Source organism: Nicotiana tabacum, chromosome 13 (genome assembly GCF_000715075.1).
Source record: "Nicotiana tabacum cultivar K326 chromosome 13, ASM71507v2, whole genome shotgun sequence".
NCBI lineage: Eukaryota > Viridiplantae > Streptophyta > Magnoliopsida > Solanales > Solanaceae > Nicotiana > Nicotiana tabacum.
In genome coordinates, this window is record NC_134092.1 from 13,235,654 (window position 1) to 13,260,102 (window position 24,449).

The window sequence follows — 24,449 nt, forward strand, 5'->3', positions numbered from 1 at the left end:
GCCACGCGTAGATTCGCCTATCACTGCACTGAGAGCATAAAAATTTATATATATTATTATTGTATATACCTTAAATCTGAACAAAAAAACCACAAGAGGGGGAGAGTTACCACTTTCATAGTATCCCCAGAAGAGTCCACAGTCAGATCATTAGTGACAACTTGGCAATTGGCAAGAAGAAAAGGAAGATGAAAACAAGAGAAACAGTAACAGACTAGACCCTTGAACTTTTCGTATTAATAAAACTACAGTCAGACCTCTCTATAACAATATCCCTATATAACAACACTTCACTATAAAAGTCAAGCTTTTTCGGAATCAATTTTCATGTTATGTTATAATATATGTTCTCTATAATAACACTTCGCTATAACAACCAAAAATATTCGAAATAAACGAAACTGTTATAGAGATGTTTGACGGTACAAGAGAAATGTTTTTGCAAGAAGTAAAGCTAAAAAGGGGTGCCTATGTTCCTGATCTAATGATGATGTAAAAGAGCAAAAAGAAGCTAAACTGAAGTAAAGGGAAGGTCAATCTTGTGGGAGTCTTAGATTATTAACAAGTGCGGGGCAAGCCTATATTGGTCTAAAATGATTTTAAATGGAGAAATAGTTAGTGAGGATTTATATGGTTGATCTCAATCATGAATTGAGGTGTAATAGTTGATGTTGTTGAAGGGTTTAGTTGTTACTTTAGTGGATGCTGAACCAGCACCTCCGGTTCTCTCTCTTTACTCTATATTACTAATCAATATACCTATTAAATAAAGTTACTTATAGTTATACTTTTTAATAACTTGATTTGGTAAATATTTTTTACACGTCAATGCTAAAGACTTAAACTCATATATGTACATGTTACATATTGAATGCCATCGTTGTTGCATGAACTACAATTTGTCACGTACAAACTGTTCGTGGAGAATATCTTATTTAAACAAACAAATAATGAAACAACACACACAAATCTACACCAAATTATAACACGATAGTTGTATTCCTTCACTTGCAAACTGGAATTACAAAGGGAACTGAATACTGAAAAGGAAATTTCTGGAAATGAACATAAAGAAGGAGATGAGAAGAGAAATCACAAAGAGAGGAGAGAAATCGAGGGAAGTACACAAATAGCCATTTTTAGGGCTGCTATTCAGGATTAGTCAGTATTTATTTTATCCTGAAAATTTGAACTAAAAATCTTAACATCAGAACTTTGTGTCCTGAAAAATTGAACTGAAAAAGCCGAAATTTAGGACATACCGACTAAATTTTAAATAGCAGCCCTCTAGAATGACTACATGGTGTCATTTCTACAGAGAAATCAGGTGAAAATGGCACGGCTAGCCAGCATATTATATTGGAACTATAGCACATGAAAAGTTCTAGCATAATATATATGCTGGATATTGGAACTCCAGCACATCATGAAATTCCAACACATTATGCTGGAATCTCATATGTAAAGTAATTTTTTCAGATTTTTAAGAGTGTTTTTGTTCAGATTTTATCTTTACATAAAAAAGTGGATAAATTTCGATTACTTTTGAAACTGTGACTATTTTTTAATTATCAATCGTAAATCTAATTTTTCCCAGAAATCACTGAGCTTTCAACATTATCCTGTGTAACTCTTTGCAATAGCGTTTCCTTCCCGTGTTTTCATACTCCTAGTGCAGAGTTGAACCTGTTATCTCTCTTGAAAATATGATTTAGTAGCTTCTATTCCCTCTGCCCCTTGAAGAAGATACCTTTTCTTTATCTTCCGTCAAACTCCATACTGGTTTGACATATCACAGTTTGTTGTTTTACTATAGTGGAGTTGACGAAAGCTCACAAATGGAGTGAGCAATGGAGTTGACGAAGACCATATAGTGGTCAATAACAATTCATATGCGGCGAGTGGTGCTTTTGATATCAAGTGACAGTTTAGAAAAAAAATGTAAAAAGCTCGGAGGCAAGTGGCGGTCTAGAAAAAAGCAACATGGTATAAGTAGTTAATAATTAGTTATTGGTTATTATTTTTAAATTTAAATATTTATAAAATAATAAAATAAAATATTTTATAATAAAAAATAAAAATTTTAAAAAAATTATCCATTCAAATTGAAAAGTAGTTTCAAGTTGAAGTTTGGAAATTTTTTTATCTTTAAGCCAAGTGCCAGCCTAGAAAAAGTAGCATGACATAACTAGTTAATAATACACTTGTAACATTTCATAACAGAATCTCAGTTACACTCCACCCCCCTCCCCGCCCCCCCATAAAAAAATCCGGTGACAACTGGATCGCCACCAACCGCTGCTATAACACATGCTTCGGAACCTCCGCACACGGCGGCGTCCGCTTTACGGCGCTCACATTTGCGCCTTAGCCGCCGCGATTCTCCTCCTCCTTTCGGTTTCACTCCTCTACAGTCGCCTCAACTTCTTCCTCCAACCTAACAATCACCACCCGCACCCCCTCTCATACGACACCATTTCACTGAACAATCCTCTCGTCGACGATTTAGCCGACGCTGATTACCGCTCATCTGACGACCGCATCGACGAGCTCGACGTTGCTGACAATAACAACAACAATAACGATGATGAGTTCCTCTTATCCAACGAATCCGAAGAGGATGACGAAGAACTCATCAACCAGTATCCTAGGGTTTCCTCTACGTATTTCTACGACCAGAGACACGGAGTTGTACGGAGAGCGTTTAACAAACGATCGATTGAGGAATGGGAGGATTACGTTAATTTCGAATCGAGGATGAAGGTAGGATTAGGGTTTAAGAGTGATGAATCTAAGGCCGCGTTTGGATCTGATGATTTTCCAGTAGATGTGCAAATGAGAATGAAATTGAGTGAGATTAAGAGTGTTGAAGATGCTTTGTTACTAAAAGGATCACCTTTGAGGGAAGGGTGGGGTGAGTGGTTTGAAAAGAAGAGTGATTTTTTGAGGCGGGATCGGATGTTCAAGTCGAATTTGGAGGCGTTAAATCCAAATAAATAATCCCATGTTGCAGGATCCTGATGGAGCTGGGATTACTGGATTGACTAGAGGGGATAAAATTGTATTGAAAGGGTTGATGAATGAGCTTAAGAAAGTTCCATTTCTGGTGAAAAAGCCACTTTCGGTTTCTGAATTGAGAAAATCTGAACTGGTTAGTGATGCTTTGGATTTGCAGAAGATGGCGGGGCTGGCCAAAATTGATGCCTTCGAGTCCAAAGAGTTGAAGTTCAATACTGAATTAGTGAAAACTAATGATGCGTATGTGAATAAAGGGAAGAGAGCGGAGCGTAGAACATTAAATGATAATGCTAGAATTGGAAAAAGAGCTGTACATGTTCATGATACTGATGAAGATTTAGCTACTAGGAGTAACAAAGGGATACACAATGGTAATAGGAAAGCTGTGGAAGGTGAGACAAGAGGTGAAGTTTCTGGGCAAGTCTATGCTGATGGAAAGAGATGGGGTTACTTTCCGGGTTTGCAATCCCGGTTGTCTTTTGCTAATTTTATGGATTCCTTTTTCAGGAAAGCAAAATGTACTATGAGATTTTTCATGGTGTGGAATTCTCCTGCATGGATGTTTACCACTCGGTATCATAGGGGACTTGAGAGCGTACTTAACCATCACCCGGATGCCTGTGTGGTGGTTTTCTCTGAGACAATAGAACTTAACTTCTTTAGTGGTTTTGTGAAGGATGGGTAAATTCCTGAATTTCTTTCTGCCTTCAGTTCTTAATGTTTGTTATCTTGTTGTTTGTTTGAATTATTTGATGTTTCCATGTTTGTGTCAGGAAGACTGTACTAATTATGGTGTTTCCGAGAAGTCTTAAGTTCTTCTTAAAGCAACAAAGGAAAAAGAAAAAGAAGATTGTCTTATGTTCTTCTTTGTGCATATATGCACGTGTGCATGTTTATTGTGTTGTATTCTTCTATTTGCAAGTTTATTGGGAATGGATTTGACGATGGCTTATTTTCCGCAGCTTCAAAGTGGCTGTTGTGATGCCCAATCTTGATGAGCTCCTACAAGATACACCAACACATGTATTTGCTTCTGTCTGGTACGAGTGGAAGCAGACAAAACATTATCCTTTACATTACAGTGAACTTGTCAGGCTGGCAGCTCTATACAAGTAAGGAATATGTGAAATATATACTTGGCCTTGTATTTGTATTGTATGTACTGTGCAATTACTTGAAGTGTCATTTCTACGATGATGCATTTTAGTAACAATTCAAATATATTACCGTTCGCCTAGAGTGGCATAACAGAGTTCAAAAGCTCTAGTGTTTCTTGTGTATAATATTTTGACTCGACTAAGGCAAAGTAGATAAATAACCAGTACATAAAATCCCGATTGCATATTTGAATCTGTAGAATTACTTATTATATAAAAAACATCCGAATTATCATTTCAATATTAACAAGTTGATGCGTGGATCATCAGAAAAGCAGAAACAGGTACCTTCTGTACCACTATGCAGCTCATGGTTAATAACTGATGAATGTGATGGGAATTAGTGAAAGAAGGAAGAGTAGCAATAGATGAGCTTCAATTGACTGAAGTTTATTTCATTTTTTTGAGAATGGTAACAATTTTCATATAACAGAGCACTAAAGCTGTGCCAAAGTTTCGTGTACTTGTTTCTCCTAATCTTCTTCATATAAACTGATATTCTTAAACTTAGACTAGAAAGCAACAAGAAAGGTTGTTCATGAAGATAAGAGATGGAATTATTGATGGTGAGAAGACTACTAAATAAAGATCTAAGTTTATACTGGTGATATGCAAAATTTTGGATGTTAGCATATATGTTAATGGATAGTCCATTGAAGTTGTCTGTGGCACATGGTAAGGGTTTTTCAAGATCACATGTTTCTCAGAATTTTTCTGCTCCTAGTGAGGTTTTTTTAGCAATATATGCCAATAGCTGAATTATATGAGTTTTCCTTAGGGAAAAATAGATTGTTGCTTGCACCAACATCTCTTGGCAAAAGCCAAGAACCTTATGACATCATGATCGTGTTAGAATATGTTTGCCATAAATATAGAAATTTATGTGTAATTGTACCGGTTTTCTCCGAAATGTTTAAGTCACAATCTTTTTCCTGTATCACATTGTTTGAATAATGATTGAAGGATTGACTAAAGGGGGCATTTGACAGATGTGGTCCTATGGATTATTTACAGCTGTGGTCCTGTTTGTAATGAACTTCTTGCTAATTCCTTTTACTGCAGCATTGTTTTTGCTTCAGTGATAATGATCTTCAATTTCTTTTGATGAAATTCATAGTTTTTCAGTGTTGTAAATAAACTTCATGTGCTCTTTTTCCTTGTCGCTTGCAGGTATGGGGGAATCTATCTTGACTCGGATATCATAGTGTTGAATTCATTGTCTTTGCTGAATAATACTGTTGCTTTTGAGGATGACCTACGTGGAAAAACATTGAATGGTGCTGTAATGGCGTTTAGAAAGCAAAGGTACTTGTAACTCCACTTTTGTCGTCTATAGTTCTTAACTGCCATGCTCTAGTTTGCGTACTTGGACCTTGCAATATCCATCTGTTCTCTGGTATTTTGTAAGTAAGCAATAAAGCAGGTTTGCACGTTCTACAATTGGGGCCAACTGAGGAAGAAATTTGGATATTGAAGTAAGGGCAATTAGGAAGGACATTTGGATTGATAAAATTATTTTCTTTTACTGTTTAATCTGATGCTGGTGGCTACTGCCGTTTTGTGGATAAAATAACATATTCTTTTAGTAAAATAACCCCCCCCCCCCCCCAAAACCCCAACCAAAAAAAAAATAAAGAGGAAATAAGGCTTTCTTTCATCCTGCAAATGAACAAACTATTTTGGTTGTCCTTGCTGGTGGGAGGTGTATCCATTGGATTAGTCAAGGTGCATGCAAGTCGGCCTGGACACACCGCTGTTCTAAAATAAAAAGTAATTTCAAGTTGTCCTGTGCTGCCTGAAAATGCTACCAAAGGATTCCATTTTAGTATTAGAATAACCTCAAACCGTACTACCTCTTAAAGTGTATTGTGGGAAAAGGACAGGATAATACAAGTATTCCATGGCAAAAGTATATAAAGGATGTTATATTCTCTTCTGTCTACCCTATGTCCAAGATTCACTTTCTTGTACGTCTTTTGCAGTCCTTTTATAATGGAGTGTTTGAAGGAGTTTTATGCCTCTTATGACGACGCACAATTAAGGTGGAATGGAGCTGATCTTTTGACAAGAGTTGCTAGTAACTTTTCTGGCAATGATAATCTCTCTGATAGAACGATGGAGGTCAAGTTTCAACCCTCTTTTCTTATCTTCCCTATCGGTCATAATAATATTACCAGGTACGGACTTTACTACCTTTCAGTCTCTAGTTCAAAAGTATAAAATGTGGTACTTAGGATTGTAAATGCTTAAATTTATTAGTGAAAGATTTATTATTGTTATTTCAAACTTTTAATTGTTAGTCATATTAACATTACCATTTCTAAAAAGAAATTTAGTCATATTAACATTATTGCCTTTTTTCCTTTTCTTGCCATGATAGGTAGTGTTACAACTAGAGTTATTGTGATTATTGGTTGCACTTACGGTCATGGTGTTATTACTGATTTGGTTAATATATACTGCTCTAACTAGAGTTATTGGTTGCACTTACGGTCATGATGTTATTACTAATTTGGTTAAAATATACTGCTCTAACTAATGCATAATGGTGACGTCATATAACTTTGTTGAGTCTTGTACTGAAAGAGAGGAGCATTAGTCTAGGCCCCTTACAGCATAAGCAACACTTTCTGTTTCAGTAATGCTGCAAAATTTTAACAACATAACAGGTAATTTCAATATTGATTTGAATTTCGATATTTTTCCTAAATCAGGAGTCAATGTTTGACCTCGTAAAATATTGATTCATGTAGATTAGCCCTAATAATATTTTTAGGGAAAAAACGATGGCGTCCAATCCTACGCCTCTAAGTGAAGCGTAGACGGTCGTTAGCAATAATAAATCCAACTAGGTTGGGGTCGAATCCCACAAGGAGCGTGTGCTAAAGTGTTTAAAAGTGTGCAACCTGGATGTTTCTTAAGTTTATCTTCTAACAAAAGAGTGGTGATCAGTTATGACTAAATTTGAAAGCGCACGTAGAATGCAAATAAAGATGGGTTTTCTAATAAAGAGAAGGATCAGGGTTGCAACCTTAATATGGCATAATTAGTTCATGGGTGTCTTTAATCTTGCCTAAATACTTCGTATTAGTGATTATGATCCAATTGATAGCTGGCTGCCCACTAGAATTTTCCAACTATAGCCAAGCTTTTCCCTAAAAAGTTCTTTCAAACCCAAAGGAATTCAATAAGCCCCAATTGATAATGACAACAACAACAACAACCCAGTAAAATCCCACTAATGGGGTTTGGGGAGGGTAGTGTGTACGCAAACCTTACCCCTATCCCGAAGGAGTAGAGAGGTTGTTTCCGAAAGACCCCCAGCTCAAGAAAACAAAAGGACAAAAGGACAAAAGGACAAAAGGACAAAAGGACAAAAGGAGACAATATTAGTATCACCATAACAATCATAGGAAAAATAGGAACCCCATGAAATCCAGAAGAAAGATGCAAAGCAAAAGCGATAGCTAGTAAATAGGTCCTGCACTGAAAAGCGAAATAGTAAGACACAACATTGCCACTAGCTATCTTAGACAAAAACCCTACCTGGCTAGTCTCACAATGGTACGAAGTAAGGCAAGACTCAACTACCTCCTAACCTACAACCCTAATACTCGACCTCCACATCTTCCTATCAAGTGTCATGTCCTCGGAAATCTGGAGTCTCGCCATATCCTGCCTGATCACCTCTCCCAATACATCTTAGGCCGCCCTCTACCTCTTCTCGTGCCCTCCACAACCAACCGCTCACACCTCCGTACCGGAGCATCTGGGCTTCTCCTCTGAACATGTCCGAATCATCTAAGCCTCGCTTCCCGCATCTTGTTATCAATGGGAGCCACATGCACCTTCTCCCGAATATCATCATTCCTAATCTTATTTATCCTAGTGTGCCCGCACATCCACCTCAACATGCTCATTTCTACTACTTTCATCCAATTGATAATGACCTAAGTAGAAATTTTCCTATTCCTAGTTTGATTTTATTAATCAAGCTTCATTAATTCCTTCATAAGCTCCAATCCTTGCTACTTGTTGACTACCCGATCTAATTCTCACATTTCCAAGTAAGAAATAGATAAAAAGGGCTCAATCTGGTGTTTGCAACCACCAAATTAACAATAAAGCATGGAAACAAGTAGATAATCACAATCCAAGTAATAATAAGCAAGATGAACAAAGACCCATTCACATTAATGCCATAAGAGTTTATAATCCAGCTATGGAGCTTAGCTACTCATACTAGAAATGGAAAATAAGAGTTGAGATGATAAGATATACATAATTAAGACTTAAAAGAGTAAGAAAATCCAAACAAGGTGTTGTTGATCTTCCAATCCTTCCCAAATTAGCTAAAGGCTACTAAGGAGTAAAAATGAGAAGCAAAGATGACCTAAAAATGACCTAAACTTCTATATATATCAAGTCCCAAAAGTGGACAAAATTGCCTTTGGTTGGCCCCACCTAGCTTCAGATTCATGCTTCAAGTAGGCTGCTTTCTTCAGGGCTTCACGTAGGCTGCGTGAGCTTCAGCTTCTTCAGGTGATTTTTCCCCATGTAGGCTGTGTGCTTCACGTAGGCAAAACCAGAACATCCCAGTCTTCATCTTAATCCCATTTTCTAGGTACGTAAGCTACGTGCTTCGCATCGTAGGCTACGTAAATTTTTGGCCTTCAGTTACAACCTAAGTTGCTCGGACACGGGTGCGGGTGTCCGACACGGGTGCGGATCTAGAGGTCGGATCTTTCAAGATGTAAATTTAAAATTCGGGGATACGGATCCTAGTACGGATACGGGTGCGGGGATTAGGCTAAAAATAATTTTAAAAAATAGAAATCTCTCTAATTTATGAGAAATTTTGTGGAAAAGTTACGTATAGCTTGTAAAGTGTGGATTTTCTTTTTATTCTCAAGTTATAGATAAATAAAAGATTATTTACCTAGATAAGATATGCTATTTTCTTCAAATTTACCCTAGTTTTAGTTTTGATTTTGGTAATCAAATTGTATCTCGTCTCGAATTTTTCTGTCCGTCGTGGTCAAAGTACCCAAAATTGTTTGACCAGATCCTATACGGATCCCATACCCACACCCATACTAGTGTCGTGTCGACACGGGTGCGGCACCTAAACTGCCATGTCGGAGCAACTTAGGTTACAACTTTAATTCTTCCAATCGTTCACTTGGACTTGGTCTTTTCTTGCTATTTTTCAATGGGTAGAAATGTTCGGGACCCCCCTAGACTGGGCAACTTTTGCTTAGTTCCCCCTTAAATTTTTTGTGGTCTTTAATACCCATAACCCCCCTCCCCCCCTCCCGAACTTGAAAATTTGATAGTCTTGACCCTCCTAGATGCTGATGTGGCAAAGAGCATGAATACCCTCTCTTTTAGGTGTGTGGGAGGGAAGAAAAATAAAAAAAATTAGCTTCCAAATGGAGTATTTTTCAAATATTAATTGCTACATAATCAAATATAACGATTTATTTGTTCCAATTGTATTTCTCGTTGTTTCTTCTTAAGATAGATTGCATATTTTTTCCCAATTGTATTTTTTTAAAATACAATGAATATATATTACTATGTATTTCTTATCTTTTTTTTTCGGTCCAAATTTATAAAAGTTAGTTGAAACTTCATTTATTTTAGCCAAATAAAAAGAAGATTTAGCAAAAGTAATGAAGTTCAAATAGTATATTTTCTACAAAAAGAAAAAAGTACTGTGTATTTTTATTTTCATGCAATAACTATTTAGTTAAATTATGCATTTTTCTTTTTTGAGTCAAATTCGCAAATATTTGGTAGAAATTTTATTATTCTAAGCTAAAATTTTTATTTAGCCAATATATGGAGTTCCAACAACGTATTTTTTTTTATTTTTTAGTTACAATGATAATATGTTTTAAATGTGTATTCCTTCTTTTCCTGTCCAAATATATAAAAGTAACTTGGCTAAATATCATTATCTTTAGCCAAATAAAAAATCATGGTCAAAATAACGTTGTTTCAAGTTTTTTTATATAGATTTTGGCACGAAAAAATGATTTAAATAGTTGGTGGACTTAAAAGATAAAAATACATATTGTTTTGTAAAAAAATCCATGTGGGAGCTCGTGTGTCACACTCCTAAGGATTGTGAGCTTCCAGGGGGGTCGAGGCTATGAAATTGCCAAGTTTACGGGGGTATTAATGACCACGTGAAGTTTAAGGGGGAACTAAACAAAAGTTTCCAAGTTCGGAATCTGCCTTTTTCCATGTTTATCATTCTCAAAGCGTCCACAACTCCATGATCCTGAAAATACAGCATTCAAAACATAATTACTCAACTTATTCCAACAGATGGGGCATAAAACTCTATAGAAACACAGGAGAAGTTAGTTAAAAAGCTAACTTATCAAAAACCTTGGCTGTCTAATATCTCATTCAGTGAGCTTCAGCAGCATCCGAACATGTCATGGTTTTTGTAACCAAACAGCAACATCTGCTTATTTTTCTGCTGGGATGATAATCGAAAACAGGGGGTTATTAGACAAAAATATGTTGTACCAACTCTTCCTTTTCCTTGGGCAGATATTTCTCAGCACCAGCAACGGAGAGTGAGAAAGCTGAACAAGATATGCTATTTAAAACTATCCTCAAAGAAACAGTCACATTTCACTTTTGGAATGGCTTAACTTCAGCTATGGTTCCAGAGCCTGAGAGCCTTGCATACCAGATCATTAATTACAATTGCCTACATTGCTCTGAAGAATTGTGAATCACTTGCAAAACCATTAAAGCAGATAGATGGCCTTATAAAACATTTTAGTTTCATGCCATTAGATACCTCACAGCTTTTAAAGAGATTCGAAAGAGTGTCAGCTTTTAAGGCCAAATTGTTGTTGTAGGAAACATGAATCTATAGTTGGTTGAAGGCTTCTGGACCTCGTGTATTAATTGGTGTAGATTCTCCCAAAGGAGGATTAAGAGATTCCACTTTTTATAGCTGAGATCTTTTTGTATATTTGTTTCCCTTTGATTTTTGTACTTCTCACTTCATCGATGATTCTCTTAGTTTAATCCAAAGTTTTGTACAACTATTTGTAGTCATTGACAACACAACAATCATATATTTTAGTGATGTTTCTTTTAAATTATATTTCTACATCTGCAGCTTCACGTCATTTCTTCTCTTTTGTCTCATCTCATTTAGACTGCCATATATCGTCAAAACCTGTCACATTCCGTGCCTTATAAAACATTTTTAATCTCATGCCAGTAGATACCCCACAACTTTTAAAGAGAGCTCAAAGTTGTGTGGTATCTATCTCTTTAAAGAGATTCAAATGAAGGAAGTTGCACGTGAATTTTACTTTTTTGATTTTTTATTTGAACGTTATATATTAGAAATACCAGGTTTATACGATATAACCAAATTTAATCTCATTATTTGGAAAATATAGGGGAATCCAGAGCTGATGATCTGATTCCACCTAGTGTTGACTAGTGACAAAACTGGAGCTTGATCTTTTTGAGTGTTGAAAGAGCATCTTCCATACTAATTCTTGCATCAGATGTCACCAAAGTGCAGCTCAAAGCTAATTACATCTTTACGTCGGTTTGTTCATCCCCTGGCTGTACCAGATTTGCATCCACCACCTTATGAATCACTAACCCACTGTCGTATGTTCAAGTCTCCAGTAAATATTTCAACACTTGGTCTCATTCTTGTAAATGTCTCCATCATCATGATGCCAAAACTATATACATCGCAGCTCGTGGATGCTAAACCATATTGTCCGTACTCTGCAGTCATGGTCGAAAATGAATATAAAGGCTTCATATTCATCCAATGGTTGCATTGTCCTAGTTTGTACAAAAGCCTCCCTTGCACCTAACAATTTTACGATGCCAAAATCACTGACATGGCCAACCATATCTTGATCTAGCAAGACATTGCTTGGCTTCATATCACAATGCACCACAGTTGTGGAGATAGTCTATTGCACATGCAACATCTATCATTATATTTAATCTCTGCAATAAATCAGGTTATGAGAGTATAGCCATTTATCAAGTGTCCCATTAGGCATGTATTCCAATACTGAGGTTTTGAAGTCAGGGTTGGAGCAACTAGTGATAACTTTGGTAAGATTTCGGTTTCTTAGCATCTCACATTCTGTGTCAAAACTTTTGAATGCACCCTCTAATTGCACATTGAAAACCTTTGCTGCCAAAAGAGTACCATCCTTAAGTATCTCTTTATAGACCATGCTGAAACTCCACTCCCACTACCCAAGAAAGTTGCTTTCACTGAATCCTTCTGTTGCTTGTTCAAGTTCATAATAGGAAATTCTTTCATGCCCTTTTACCAGAGACACATCTGCTTGACCTGTATTCTTCTTTTTCTTTCGCAATCTTAAAAATACATATGCAAGAAAAAGCAGGCCCACTCCCAAAGGGACGTACAAAACCAAGATTCTCTTCTTCCTCTTGGTAGAATCACCACACAGAGCATTATTGGACAAGAAAGAATGACTTGTGAAATTTGCGTAAGGACCTCCAGTGGGAATCTCTCCACTGAGTTTATTAAATGAGAAATTCAAGTATTTCAGATACACAAGAGCTTCTATGACTTTGGAATTTCACCACTAAGATTGTTATTACACAAATCCAAGAATTCCAAGGCCTATCAATTTATCCGGGATAGGCCCGTCTAATCTATTATGCGCTAGAGAAAGTTTGATCAATTTATCAAGGTACCCTAAGATGTTGGGGATCTTACCAGAGAAATCATTTTTTGACAGATCGATGAGTGTTGCAGCCTTTAAATTTCCAATCTCTAGTGGAATTTGCCCACTGAATAAATTTGACGAAACATTGAATTCTATGAGATCTTGAAGGCTCCCTAAGCTTGCAGGTAATCTTGAATTCAACCTGTTGTTAGCTAGATAAAGTTTCCTCAAACTGGTAACACTTCCTAAGCATGGTAGCACTGAACCAGAAAAATGGTTTCCTGATAAGTCTAATGCACCAAGACTCTTTAAATTGCAGATAATATCTGGTATGGGTCCTTCTATCTTGTTGCTTTGCAGGTAAAGTTCTTGAAGGTTCAACATTCTTTGGAATATGTCCAGCCAACTCATTGTTTTGCAGACTCATCATTTTCATTCCAGTAAGATTACCAATTTCTTCCGGAACGACGCCCTTCAGTTTACAACCCTGTCCTTCAAAATTTTGCATAGCAGAAAAATTTCCAACTGATGCAGGAAAAACACCGTCCAACGGATTCCGATCAAATTTGAATACTCTTAGTTCCCTACAGTTTGTGAGTGATGTAAGGAAGCTCAATGCTGAATCACTGAAAAACTTATTACTCCCCAAGTGTAAAATCTCAAGATATTCTAAGTTACCAAGTGATTCAGGAATTGGATCTGTGAAACTATTCCATGAGATATCAAGTCCCGTGAGTCTTGAAGAATTTGAGATTGAAGACGAGATAAAATCGCTCAAAAGATTACTTGAACAAGAAAAGTTTTCCAGGTTGGGCAGTTGACGGTCAAAATCTGAAGGTAGAGTAACTGAAAACCTGTTTCCTGCAAGTCCTATGATCTGCAGTTCTAACATGTTGAAAATGCTAGCAGGTACGGGACCAGTAAACACATTATTGTATAATGACAGCGCCTGGTATCTCTCCTGTCAAGTGTGGGAAATATATGAGAAGAGAGAGAGAGAGAGAGAGAGAGAGAGAGAGAGAGAGAGAGAGAAGGAAGAAAATTTCCGATTCTTGTAAGGAAATATCATACTACCTTCTAAGTGCAGGTCTCGAAGATCTAATATTGTAAGTGCTGTCAAGTTAGCTAGATTTCTTGGTACAGTTCCAATGAACTGATTGACGGACAATGACAAGATTTGAAGCTTTCCACATTTTTCTATGTTTGGTGGAATGACGCCCTCTAGGTAGTTAGTTGAGAGGTAAAGCAATTCCAGGTTTGGAAGATGGTCACATATAGCGCTGTTGGAAGCTTACCGGTAAGATTGTTGTGACTAAGAGCAATAATTTGTATTGTTGTAATGTTAAAGATTGATGGTGGTATAGAGCCAGTAAGATGGTTATGTTGCAGGTCTAAAAAAGTCATGTAACGTAGATCGCCAACTTCTCTAGGGATTTCTCCTTCCAGAAAAAATTCTCTGTATTCTCAACACTGGAAAGAGGAGGGGATTGTTGAAAGGAGCACAATGCGAAGATTTGGTAACAAACTTAAAAATGATGGAATGACACCAGTGCCTTATATTAACCAGTTTCAGCCTTTGCAAATGAGCCAACTCTTCTGGCAACTCTCCACGGAGAGTGTTGTTACTAATGTCTAAAGCTGCGACTCTACGGTGGCGAGAGCTGCAACTGATTCCAATCCAGCTGCACACTGGGCTGGAAGAAGACCGATGTTGTTAGGATCAGAAGAAGAAATATGAGATTTCAAGGCTAGAAGAGCAGCTTCATCAGTGCTGATATTGGGAACAGTTGCCAATGAAGTATGGTCATGTAATAGAATGAAAGCTACAAGAGCAAAGAGAAAATTTCTAACTTGTGCCCATAACTATAACAGGCAGGCTTCTCTTTTTCCTAAAACAAGAATGGTTAATGATCTTAGATGATCTAATTTATGATATCAATATACTCTTGTTAGTCTCCGCACTGTTTTTCGGTTAAGACTTTAGAGTGTCAATTTTAAATACTACTGCCTAAAAGTACAAACAAATGAAGACAGTGGAAGAAAATGTCAAAGTAAACCAAGTCAAGTTTATATACTCCAACAACTTATGGGCTAGAATACTATTTACAACGATAGGAACTGTTACTAATGAAAAAGCATAGGTCATCTTAATTAATCTAAAACTTTTCTCCTATGTGTCGAGCACTATTGTTCCCAAAGTTAAACTTCACTAGTGTCACAGACCCCAAAATCCCACCTTTAGGATCGTAATGGCACCTAGTTCCTAGGACTAGGTAAGCCTATCACATATCAAGATCAATAGAACTAAACACCAACTTAAATAATAATGAAAGTTGAAAAGTGCTTTAACATAACCAAAAGCGAAAATACAAAGTCAAATAAATCTCAAAACTGGTAGTACGAAGTCATAAGCTCTACAGAGAGTACATGCGAAATCTCCGAGGCTTGTGAGCGAGAACAACAGGTATACCTTGAAGTCTCCTCAATATCTGGCTTAACACACTAGCGACCGGCTCGATCCGAGGTACCTGGATCTGCACAAAAATGTGCAGAAGTGTAGTATGAGTACACCACAATCGGTACCCAGTAAGTATCAAGACTAACCTCGGTAGAGTAGTGACAAGGTTCAAGTCAAGACACTCACTAAACATAAAACCTGTGCAGAATATCAATATAAAGCTAACAACGAGAAGCGGAATCAATAAATGGCAACAAAGAGTAAACATGTGATAACACAACAAATTAACCCGAACACAGTTAAAGTACAAGTGATTAATGAAAAACAATGACCGTTCAAATCCTCAAGCCGTTCCAACACAAGATTTACAACAATAATCACACCGAGGTACCACACCTCATAATCATAAATCACGAGTCACAAATCACAAATCATCCCTACAACATCGCGTGAGCTTCACATTTTAAAATATTTTCCCGAAACAGCTTCACGAGCATAAGCCCCCTCATCTCGCCGCGTGTGCTTCACAATGAAGTATTTCTCCATATTAGCAACACGCGCATAAGCCTCCTTATCTCACCGCATGCGCATCAATATACACACCACCTTTATTCCGCCGTATGCACATCTCAATCACAACACAACAATAACAACCACCCACACCTCACGTACACATGTGCCATAACATCACCACAATAACAATATCAATGCCACAACAAGATATAGTCGTGGCTCAACAACAATGTGTACAACAATTATCACAATAATATAAGGGTACGAGGAGTGAACAACAAAATAAAAACATGTTTCATATAACAAACAGCTCCAAATCAAGGCATATTAATAGCCTAAGGCTTAATCCAGTCAATTACCACACATATGCCCGTGCACACACTCGTCACCTCATGTACACGTAAGGGAAAGTTTCCTCCACATAAAGTTAGGCACGATACTTACCTCAATCAAGCTAAATCAATCCTCTAATAAGCCCTTCCCGCGTTAATCAACCTCTGGATGACTTGAATCAAGCCAAAATAACTTAATATCATAAATAAAAGTTATAGGAAACGAATCCGAATAATAAAACTTCTTTAAGTAAAATAAAAAAGTCAACCCCGGGCCCGCACCCCATAACCCGATCAAATTGACAAATTCCGAACACCCATTCCGATACGAGTCCAACATCCAATTCCGACCTCAAATCGGCCTTCAACATTACTTATATACAGTGTTACACTACATCAACATTTGGTGCATCTAGATACAGTTCTTAAGTTACTGAGTGGGTGGACTACCATGTATTTGTAAAAAAATCCTAGTGTTCATTTGCACATAACTAGGTTGATAGTATCTTGGTCATATCAGGTGATGCATATTGATCCTTCTAAAATAAGTGCAACGATGAGTTGGCCTTTACATACCAACCTTAGAGAATCTAGGGGAGTTTTCGTTAGAACCTTTTACAATGCAAGTCGATGCTTCTAGGCGAGGGCCATTTTAATCCAGGACTATCACTCCATTGAATACTCAAGTCAAGTTCTCAATACTGATCTTTTGACAAGAATTGCTAGTAACTTTCTGCCAATGGTAATTTATTCGGTAGAACGATGAAGATCGATTTTTCACCCTCTGTTCTTTTCTTCGCCATCTGTCATAATAATATTACCTGGTATCAGACTTGACCACCTTTTAGTCTTCAGTTCAAACGTATAAATATTGTTAAAAAGAAATTATGACGCGGCTGAGTGTTATGAGGAGAAGCATTGACGCTCCTGTTAGGAGGTGTGAGAGGTTGACCATGACGGGTTTGAGTAGAGGTCGAGGCAGACTTAAGAAGTACTGGGGAGAGGTGATTAGGTAGGACATGACGCGACATGACCCTTGATAGGAGGTTGTTGAAGTTGAGTATTAGGATAGAAGGTTAGTAGGTAGTTGAGAGTTTTTCCTTTTCTTACCCGTAGGCCTAGTAGCACGCATGTACTTTCCTATTTAACAGATTTATATTACACACTCACATAACCGCCTACGTTCAGTCTTTCACTACCCTAGTGTGCTTTATAAAGCAACACTGAAAGACAGAAAACTGAAACTCATATGTATACGGGCACACCTGTATTGTGAGAAAATATTTGGAAGTACATAATTAATTAAAGGTTTCGAAAGAGCTAACCTATTTATTTATCTATAAAAATCTTGATACCAATAGTGTCCATAAATACTGATAAACAATTATCTACTGTACTACACAAGAACCGTTATGGTTGAAACATATGTTGTAGTAGACTCGAAATTTACTGATCAAAGTAATTTATCTGTCAATTCACACTTCAATAAACTCGAAGTTAAGGATAATCCTGAACTCCAATATTTCTATCCCAATATCTCTCAATACCAACAACAACAAAAAAAAGGCAGCTCTGTTCACAGAGCATCCAGCATTCGCACATAATTCGGTGAAGGGTCGCACCCAAAGGGTGTGTGTGATGTAGAAAGTTACTTGGTTCAACGATTGTAAAAAAGTTTATATATAAATGCCATTAGTGGCACTTAAATCATTTTTTTCTGAAGCAACTGATATTAAACAGTCCAAAAGGGTTTTCAAATTAGACTTCTCTATTATTTATAATGAGCTCAAAGACATACAACAAATATCACTGGCAAAGAAACAACACTCTAAAGTTCGGCAATAAAGATGAACCATAATAACTTAGCGAAAATTCATGTCTCAGATATTGGGGTAACCAGTAATTTCATAGTAGTTCTTCCTAACAATCTTAATGAATTCATACCGTAACTCAAATCTGAATTACTAGTTATCAAAATCCAATCATCGTCGTCATCTTGATACTTGATTGAAAACCTCTGAAGTGATATGTTAAGCCTCTTTTCCACTTCCACCTCCAGTTCTACCCTGGTTGATGAAGGGGAGAGTTGAAACTTAATGATATCGCCTCTATATGTAACCTTTAAAGTCATCAGATTATCACAAGGTTTTTCTGCTGCAGGCGATTTCTTATGCGCCAAAAGATCTGTGCCTTTTTCTTGGGACAGATCAGGACATTGTTGAGTATCTTCCACATATTGTTCAGCACTTTGTAGAGATACGCCTTGGCTAACACGGTGATAAACCTTTCTGGTCTTATGATGTGGCCATCTAGAGATATTGTATTCTCTACATACTCGTTTCAATGTTGATCGACTAACTGCAAAAAACAAGTTCCAAAAACGGATTTCAGTGAACCTAAGCAAAATTCATCTCATCTAATTAAAGGGCATACATACATACTGATCTCCGTTCCAGTTTATGTGGACCTTGTCGCTTTTGGATTAGATTAACTCGATAATTTAAAATTAAAATTTAGATATTCAAAAACTATACGCAAAGTACAATAAGTTACATTTTTTTCATGTTAATATGATGAAAAAATAAATTTTCAGAATGTCGGTCAAATTTTACATAGTTTGAATCTCAAATAGCGAAAAGGTTCAGATAAACTAAAACGGAGGAAGTTTTAATAACATGAAAAGAGATACAAGCCTCAAATATATGCACCAGAGTTAACTTACCACGTAGGGTCTTGGCAGCATCTACAAGAGTCTTCCCAAAATGCTGCTCTAGAATCTCGCGAGTAATCCCATAATCTTTTTCTAGCCTTGCTATTGTGCACTTGTTCATTGAATCTACGTTCTGAATGTTGGTCATTGCATCAGCTTCAACCAATAGTCTTTCACATGATGAACTTCCTCTAGCAATATCATTATGCTCCACTTTGTCATTACTCCTTGAATCAATTTCTACAAATGATTTCACACAATGTAAATCGGGCTGCACTATTTCTCCTCCGTCGTTGCACTGATCATGTGCTACATTCGCGTTAACCATACTTCCTCTGTTCATCACAGTTGCCTCTGTTGCATGCGGAAGTAATAAATCAACTTGCTCTAGCCCTTCATTGTTGAATAAGTCGTGCGGAACAAGCAGTGCAGTACCATTGTTCTCTGAACGCTGTGAATCGTTGTCCTTTGGGTAAAAAATGCCATTTATCTCAGGCAATCTTAATTCCATGTCCTATGATTGAAAATTAAATCAGTATTAGCCCGCAAAATTTTAGGCGTTTCGGATCCGATCCCCTGAATTCATGCAGATGGCGTGGACTATAACACACGGAAGTCTGGAAATCGTACAAAATTTCAATTTTATGGCCCTAACGCCAAAAAATATTTTTTATAGGCACATAAAATTTTAGAAGATTTGGAGACAGTCGACCGAATTCATGCAAATGGCGTGGACTATAACACACAAAAATACTCCTCTAAGCATCGAACGCCCTTTGGTTGAAATCTATCAATTTAGCCATGTAGTTTCTCATGAATTGTTTGACTCCGCATGAATTCTAAAATTTGAAAAAAAAACTTGTACTCTTAAATTTTTCATAATATTCTGATTATGAAAGTATAGAAATACAATTTAGAAAATGATATTTCTGATTGTAACTAAAAATAAAATGATATTCTTGATTGTTTAAGATATATGTCATTAAAAATAAAATAAAGATATTTAACTTAATTACTTTTAAAAATAAAAATATATTTATTTTATTATTATTAAAAAGAAAAAGCTGTCACATAAATAGAAACAACAATTACCTTCTTTTGTGGAGGGAAATTCAGAATTGCTCTGCTCCCTCTTAGCTTAAACGCTGCAGTATCATATGCCCTGGCTGCATCTATTGCAGTATCAAAAGTTCCTAGCCAAATCCGTTTCCCTTTTCGGCTCGGGTCACAAACCTCTGCAACAAATTTACCCCGCCTTAGCCTGATCCCTCTGTAACGCTTCGTCCCCAAGGTATTTTCCATTTTCTGAACTGAATCCTCTGTTTTTGAACTGAATTTCCGGGAATTTGAACTTATACGAGGTGCTTTTGCCTCGAATTTAAAGCTATTTAATTCAGTTTTTGAATCAAAACTAGTGTTGGTTTCCGATAAGCCGTAATTTTCCGCAAAAATAATATCATCAAGAAGATCCTGCCTTATCAAATCTAGTGTTAACTGTTGTAGAGAAGCCATTTTAGATCTTTACAGAAAAAGAAGAAAAAAAACTAGTATAGATAAATCTATGGGAAAAGAGAGAATCTTAGTTTTCTAGTACAATATATGGAAGAACTCAAGGAAGCGAATTGGGTGGAAAAGAAAGAGTGAAGAGGGAGATTATAAAGAGGAGATTAATTAGTCAATGTTTATAGTAAAGTAAAATAAAAATAAAAAAAATAAAAAAATGTTTGACCTTTGAATCACTTGCCGAAATGCTGACTACTTATTCTTTTGGGTTCAAAAGATTCAAATATGAGCCTCCTTTTCTTTATAATAATAATAATAATAATAATAATAATAATAATAGTATTTCTACTGTGGCATAGTTCAAACATCAAGAGTCAAATTTCTTGAATTTGGACATATAATGTTTTAGTTTTTTTAAACAAAATTTACTATAAATTTAAAAATTATAGTAGTAAGATGTGTACATCTTATCCTACTCATACTTCACTTGTGAAAATAAACTGGGATGTTGTTATTGTATATAAAATAAATATTATAAGTCACAAGAATTATTAATTTAAAAGGCATAAAAAAAATTACGATAAAAAAATTATTTAACTCTCAAAATCCAAAAATCCTCACATAAATGGAGACGAGGAGAGTACTAATTTTAACGAGCAATTTAAGTTCATTTCTATTATGGGAAGAAGTTTTAACTAAGATACGATAACGTCACATACTCCATTTCTAAAATATAAGTACATATGCTATAAATCTAAATAACTTAGTTAAATTGATCATTTATGCATGTTCAAATGATGATAGATAATTTTGAGTTCAAATAATATAGTAATGTAATTATGTAAATAACATTGATTTTCCGCATTTAAATGATTATTGTTTCCATGTGTCACATACTGATTGGCTTCTTTTGCCATTTCACGACGTTTGAGACTCACGCACTTTCAGTGGTGGACCCGAGATTTTTATCAAGCGGGTTCAAAATGCGAAGAAGCAAATATATAAAGAGGTCAAAAAAATATATATCATTACAACTGTCCTCTACGAGTTTTTATTTCCTGAAACGTATTCATAATAGTCTCATCAGAAATGGTGTTAAATATTTTTCTTTCTACATAAGGTACCAAACAACCGCTCATGAATTCGTCATTCATTCGGTTTCGCAATTCACTCTTGATCGACTTCATCGCCGAAAAAGTTCTTTCAACGGTAGCAGTGGCAACAGGTAGAAGCAAAGCAAATTTTACAAGGCGAAACACAAATGGATAATTCAAATGCTTCTTTGTCTTAACTAGTGTTTCAGAAAGATCAACAAGTCCTTGTAAATTTGAGAACCTTTCATCAACATCACGAACATCAACAATACAAGTTTCAAGCTGATTCTTGAGTGTAACCATTATATTCTCATCAAAATCATCAGGATATAATTCAGTCATCCTCAATATCTTGTTTATGTCAAAACTGGAAAATGAGTCAACTGGATTTAAGCAAGCTAGTCCAACAAGCAAGTTCGTTGTCACCTCATTAAAACGAGCATTGAGTTCTTGAACTTGCCAATCAATAATCTTAAAAAATATATCAACACGATAGTGATGTAAAATAGTATAATCAGCAACTTTACGTCGAGATCTTCCAGAGTTAACATAGAGGTCATCAAAGTTTGGTATCAAAATATTATACTTGACACAAAATGCAGATACCTTATCAATAAGTGAATCACATTCTTCTTCTCTTAACTTTTGCAACCGTTTCTTTGCCACTTCAACAAGTAGAATAGCATTTGCAATATCTTGCTCCTTTTTTTGTAAGGACGTATTAAGCTCATTTGTGATCGCCAAAATATCTCTCATTAGGTGCAACATGAAAGCAACCTCAAATGTTTGACAAGTGCTAAGATATCCCTTTGCCTTAACTCTTTCTTTTAAAGTCCGGACATCAACAACGATAGTATCAAGAACATCAATAATTGAGCCAAATATAGAAATAAAGTTCTTAAAAGATTTGTAGTGCGAACCCCAACGAGTATCGGCAGCTCTAGCAAGACCAAGTTCTTGATTCAAACCCCTACCAGTTTCAAGTTCACCCATGTCTAATGCCTCTTGAACTTTTTCTGCTTGAGATTCTCGAAGATCATCCATACGTTTAAAAGAACCTCCCACTATATTCAATACATTAGAAACCAACAATACAAGTTCTCCCACTTCAAGACACTTTTTGGATACCGCAACAAGAGTCAATTGAAGTTGGTGTGCAAAACAATGAATGAAATAAGCAGATTTACTTTCTTGTTGAATCAAAGTTTTGAGGCCACGTAAATCCCCTTGCATGTTGCTTGCTCCATCATAGCACTGTCCATGCACATAAGATAAATTCAAAGAATGTTGAGCAAGGTAATCAACAATTGCTTTCTTTAAACACAAAGCAGTAGTATTACGAACATGAACGATCCCAATAAAATGCTCCACCATAGATCCACATCTATTAACATATCGCATGACAGTAGCTAATTGATCTTTGCGTGATACATCACATGATTCATCAACTAGTAATGCAAAAAAGTCTCCATTTAGATCGTCCATAATTTCTTTAACTGTTTCTATTTTACATGCAATGATAATGTCTTTTTGAATTTTATGAGAAGTCAACTGATCATTCTTTGGAGCCTTTTTCAACACAAGATCACGAATTTTATCGCACCTCTCTGTATACCGTGAAAGAATCTCAAGAAAGTTACCCTTGTTTAATGATGATTCATCTTCATGATGTCCACGAAATGCCAATCCTTGATTCAATAGGAGTCTTACCACCTCAATTGAAGCCTTCAAGCGAATTTTGTATTCGAGCTTGGTTTGAGTAGATTGCCTATCAAATGAAGTTTGAGTTGAATGTTTTTGTTTTAATAGATCTTCACATTTCCTTTTTGCCTGATTATAAATACTGCTCGACCCATGCATATCTAATATGTTCTTTTTGTGCAAGCTCTTAAATCCTAAACTTGAAAATACATCACCTCCACCTTGATGAATGCCTTCATCTTGAAATAAGTAACAATACAAACAGTAAGCTGCATCTTCAATCACACTATACTCCAACCAATTATGATATCCTTTAAACCATTTAGGATTGAAACGACGCTTTAAGCCCGAAATATTTCTTTGAGGAAACTTATGATATCGGGGTTGGCAAGGACCTCTTCGGAGGTATTCTCTTCTAATCTCATCATACTCATTTGGATGAAAGTCTCTAATGGGTAATCTCTCCTTTGGATCAGTCTTTAAAGAATCGAGATTTATTCCTTGTCTTTGTTTTTTTAGAGGATTGAGGTTGTTCTACTAATTGGTTCAAATTTTCTTCCACGGAAGTAACAATTAGAGAGGATGAACTTGATTGTGGCAACTTGGAAGATACCGGAGGATAAAATCTCTTCATTGTAATATAAACTGGATTACCAAATTAGAATTCGAATTAGAAGAATAATTTAATTAAACTTAAATTTAAACTAACATTTATTCATTCTTCACCAATAATTTAATTTTTTTTTATTTTACATATCATTATATTATAAAACAGTTAGATGAGATTTTAATCATCATTAAATAGCTTTGGACCACAACTTTGGAAGTTCAAAATGTCTTTACAAGAGTTATTGTTTTCATCATAACTTTTCTTGAAGCAACAAAGAGAACAAATAAAAAAATCAGCAATGTATTTTCTAGTGATGGGCAAGTATTTTAAAGCAGATTGTTTATATCATGGAATAATTGAGTTAATTGAAATGAACACCTATATAATGCAGTTAGCCAAACACATATACATAAGACACTCATACACTTAGAAAATAAAATTAATCTGAATCCAATGTGTTATAGTCAATTAGTCATCCCTAAATCACTTAATGATAAGATAGACCTAATTTATATGTATAAGAAAAAAATTAAAAATCAGAGAGAAACCTGATGGTGATAGTTGATGGTGAGAGAGTGAGAGGCTAATGGCAGGAGACAGTTATGGAATGAAGCTATATGACCTTGAAATTGAACTAAAAGA

General features: G+C 36.0%; 3 protein-coding genes and 1 pseudogene across 3 annotated transcripts; 1 reads left to right on the forward strand and 3 right to left on the reverse strand.

Annotated features, from left to right (window-relative positions):
• The first annotated feature begins 2,207 nt into the window (after window positions 1-2,207).
• Window positions 2,208-11,310, forward strand: LOC107791094 (uncharacterized protein At4g19900). The gene is given in 6 exon segments (XM_075227744.1): window positions 2,208-2,994; window positions 2,996-3,699; window positions 3,981-4,130; window positions 5,346-5,480; window positions 6,158-6,352; window positions 10,743-11,310. Coding segments are annotated over 6 exon segments (2,055 nt in total). The 5' UTR covers window positions 2,208-2,310; the 3' UTR covers window positions 10,930-11,310.
• Window positions 11,311-11,523: 213 nt separating this feature from the next.
• Window positions 11,524-15,890, reverse strand: LOC107781779 (uncharacterized; annotated as a pseudogene).
• A 2,049-nt stretch (window positions 15,891-17,939) lies between these two features.
• Window positions 17,940-20,547, reverse strand: LOC107781775 (uncharacterized). Its single transcript, XM_016602548.2, has 3 exons — window positions 19,992-20,547; window positions 18,912-19,413; window positions 17,940-18,547 (listed from the first exon to the last, which is right to left on the reverse strand). Exons 1-3 carry the CDS (start codon window positions 20,409-20,411, stop codon window positions 18,063-18,065), a joined length of 1,407 nt encoding a protein of 468 aa, XP_016458034.1. The 5' UTR covers window positions 20,412-20,547; the 3' UTR covers window positions 17,940-18,062.
• Window positions 20,548-21,430: 883 nt separating this feature from the next.
• LOC107781778 (uncharacterized) lies at window positions 21,431-23,356 on the reverse strand. The gene has a single exon (XM_016602551.2). The coding sequence runs from the start codon at window positions 23,354-23,356 to the stop codon at window positions 21,431-21,433; it is 1,926 nt and encodes a 641-aa protein (XP_016458037.2).
• Between the last annotated feature and the right edge of the window lie 1,093 nt (window positions 23,357-24,449).

What these genes read in the sequence shown, in the direction of transcription:
- LOC107781775 (XM_016602548.2), bottom strand. Translation starts at nt 20,411, where the DNA reads ATGGCTTCTCTACAACAGTTAACACTAGATTTGATAAGGCAGGATCTT. An exon ending in ATTTCCCTCCACAAAAGAAG is followed by an intron (nt 19,414 to 19,991) that starts GTAATTGTTGTT and finishes TTTCAATCATAG; the next exon opens with GACATGGAATTAAGATTGCC. An exon ending in TGCTGCCAAGACCCTACGTG is followed by an intron (nt 18,548 to 18,911) that starts GTAAGTTAACTC and finishes TGTTTTTTGCAG; the next exon opens with TTAGTCGATCAACATTGAAA.
- LOC107781778 (XM_016602551.2), bottom strand. Translation starts at nt 23,356, where the DNA reads ATGCATGGGTCGAGCAGTATTTATAATCAGGCAAAAAGGAAATGTGAA.